A 3,111-nucleotide genomic window follows, 5' to 3' on the forward strand; every position below is an offset into this window, starting at 1 on the left:
TCATCGGCAAGAAATTTCGGACCAGCTTACAGTGCTGCCAGATGTGGTGATTTATCACCAAACTGGTGATTTTTCAAGTAATTTTGGGACAAGATTTTGCTTCTGATGATTGGTGATTTACAGCAAAAAGTATCTCGAAATCTGGTGATTTTTGAAAAGTCCGAAAAAACAACTTTGGTTGGCTATGGTTGGCTAAAATAGGAAACTTTTTTTTAAAAAGTACACATAGGTTTCAAATAGATAAATAGATTGTAAATATATTACAAACTAGGCCAGACTATAGGCCAGACTTTGGTCAAACTACCTACATTGACGTCTTTTATCTTTACTTGTTCAAAATGGGCGGGATTGAAATGGTTCTTTTTAACAAAAATATCAATGTTTCTGCAATTCATGACAATTTTAATGAAATGGTGTGAATTTTGGGGGGCAAATCGTGAAATTAAAGCTATCCTCTTTTTTTCAAACCATTTTTGGACATGAAAGTTCAACATAGGTTGCAGATATATTACCACTAGCCTGCACATAGTACGTATTCCATCTGGCCATTTTGAATAGCTCTGTATCACTTTCATCTTTCATCATTTTCAAGAAGCTGGAAAGCAATGTTATCTTATATATGACATGCACCGTAATGAAACTTAATCTTAATAAACATAGTTGTTGTGTAATGGCTTCACTCCGACATTTTTAACATGATGTTGCTGAACTCAAGTATTTTTTGTTATGCAAAATGCTGGCCTAGCCGATCAGTTTAACAATGCAAGAATCTTTTTCCCAGGTATATCAGGTTCAAAATATGGTGTCGGAAGTTATTCATGGTAGAACTTTCCTTTCATAGACTATTGCTTGATGTGATCTGGAAGGCAAAAATATCCCTTACAGCCCATCGGAACGTGTCGGAGCCTATGTTTTGACAAGTTTATTTGTAATTTTTATGCAAATTCAGGTCATTTTTTTATTTGCTGTCAATAAAGATCATATCTTTTTGCAAGTTTTGGCACTTATTATTTCTGGGATGTGCCCTACTCGACCCGCCCCACAAATCTTAGGCTTCAATCGTTGGAGGAAACACGTGAACGTTTGGCCTTATTTTCATGTTCAGGATGTGCTCTGGACAAGTGTCAATCGTTGCTCCATTGGGCGATGCCCCTCCTTTCTTCGTGCGTAATGAAATGAACATCCTTGTAGAGACAAGAAGACAGGCTGGCAAGCCCCTTTTTGAACCCTTGGCCAGAACTAGAATCCGCCACCACTATTTTGTACTTTGTACTGTTTGTACGGATGACAAGAATTTGGAACAAATTGCCACCAACTGTGAGAAGTGCAGATAAACCTTCATTGTTTGAGAGGAGTCTGACCACCTTAGTCGGAAAAACACCTCAAAATGAATCATTGGGATGCTTTCTACCGTTCTGCTTCTTGTCGCTTTTTCCTAAACATTGAAATTCTATGTTTGCCCTCTTTTTTCCGGCTCAGTCTTAACCCATATTCCTTATCATCAAACCTGATGTAAGAATGGTTTAAACAACAAACACTAATGAAATATCTGGAAACCTTTGGTCATCAGTCCAAAATTTCGCATAATTTGTTTTATGTATGTTGCATTAAACCTGTGTTTTCTTTGCATTTAAACAGGCTTACCGTATATCTTTTCTTTAGAGAAATTTTGTGTTGTGAAAAAGAAATCATTTTGTACTTTAAAAAAAAATTTATAGCGATAATATGGCCCTTAAATGGATTTTTTTTCCAAGCCCTGCATATCACCGTTCCTTTGACTCCAAACAACAGCTTAATTGCAAGTTGAAATTGATCAGAAAACCCCCTCTATTGATGTCTATGCTGTCGGCGACTTGGTACTTGGTGGTTCCTACCAAAGTTCATGGGTGAGATTGAAAACCGGTGAGTAATAATAACAACAACAGTGCTAAACATCGCTTACCAGTGCGTTTAACATGAGAGGCATAGCGAAAGCGGCCCAAGCATAACGGGTATAACCCAAATCAGATAGTAGCAGCATGGAGGCGTGATGGTAGACGTGAAGCGGCGAAATCTGACGGAATCTATGCCGAAGAATCATGAACACCGTATCCAGAAGCTCACAAACCTGTTGGAAACAAGTTTAACATTATTTACATCTCATGAATCAGGCGGACGACATTCTCAGCGAAAACATGAAAAATATCGTTTGGCATCGCACGGAAATATTTACGATTAACACATTTCGCATATTTTCGGCATTTTTCCCGTAGCTAAAAGGAGAGACACTGACTACCCGCGTCGCAGTATTGGTTTAAAATAGAGGGCTCTAGTTCAAATATTAGGTAACCATTCTCGACAAATCTTCTTCATGGAATTGGTCGTACCCGTGCTATTGCAGGGAGGGAAAAAAGTTATGAATTTGAGAAATGGTTCGGGCCCTTAATCGCATATTTTTGCATCCTGAACCTTTATTTGCATCATTTGCATCCTTGCTCCTTGTGATTCTACGGTATTTTTACGAATTTTGGCTCGTTCTGTCTGCAAGTTTGAGCAGCGTGAGGTTAAAAGAGGAACAAAATAAATAATATTGTCAAGCCATGTGTAACTCGTAGAACCACAGACTTTTATTTAAATGTGTTTGGTTTGGATCTGGGACGAATATGAACTCATTGTTTTGGAACGGAATTGAAGGTTCAAAACTCAACCTCTAAGGTGCGCTGAACTCACCGTCATACCCTAGGTAAGGGTAAAGCGTTAGCTTTCCAACTTGGTGATCCTCTGATTGATCCCGGATTGTTTCCTACGAAGTCAGATGGCATCCCTCCCGCTGAGCCTGTCATCTGATGATGGGTGTCCCAATTGAGGGACATTCTCGCTTCGTTGTCATAGCCAACATGTATTATTAACTCACCCTCGGGAATGTCCGCAGGTTCGCCCACTTAAGCTGTTAAAGCAACAACTCGTACTGTTATCTAAATACTACAAAGAAGCTTAGACTTGGCTGGCCTGGGATCGAACCTAGATTTGCAAAGTAGAGCTCGTATACTCTAGAGACTAAAGTATGAGAATGGCAACGTCAACAAAAATGAGCTTGTCTATGATAAAACCGTTTTCTCGGTGCCTCATATT

General features: G+C 39.0%; 1 protein-coding gene across 1 annotated transcript in view; it reads right to left on the minus strand.

The window, feature by feature from the left end:
- LOC131892380 (elongation of very long chain fatty acids protein 5-like) overlaps positions 1-3,111 on the minus strand; it is a 9,115-nt gene that overhangs the window by 4,041 nt on the left and 1,963 nt on the right. The window contains exon 3 of the mRNA XM_059242226.1: positions 1,943-2,107. Coding sequence (XP_059098209.1) covers positions 1,943-2,107 — 165 coding nt within the window. The remainder of the gene's footprint in view (positions 1-1,942; positions 2,108-3,111) is intronic.

This window comes from Tigriopus californicus, chromosome 12 (assembly GCF_007210705.1).
Source record: "Tigriopus californicus strain San Diego chromosome 12, Tcal_SD_v2.1, whole genome shotgun sequence".
Lineage (NCBI taxonomy): Eukaryota > Metazoa > Arthropoda > Copepoda > Harpacticoida > Harpacticidae > Tigriopus > Tigriopus californicus.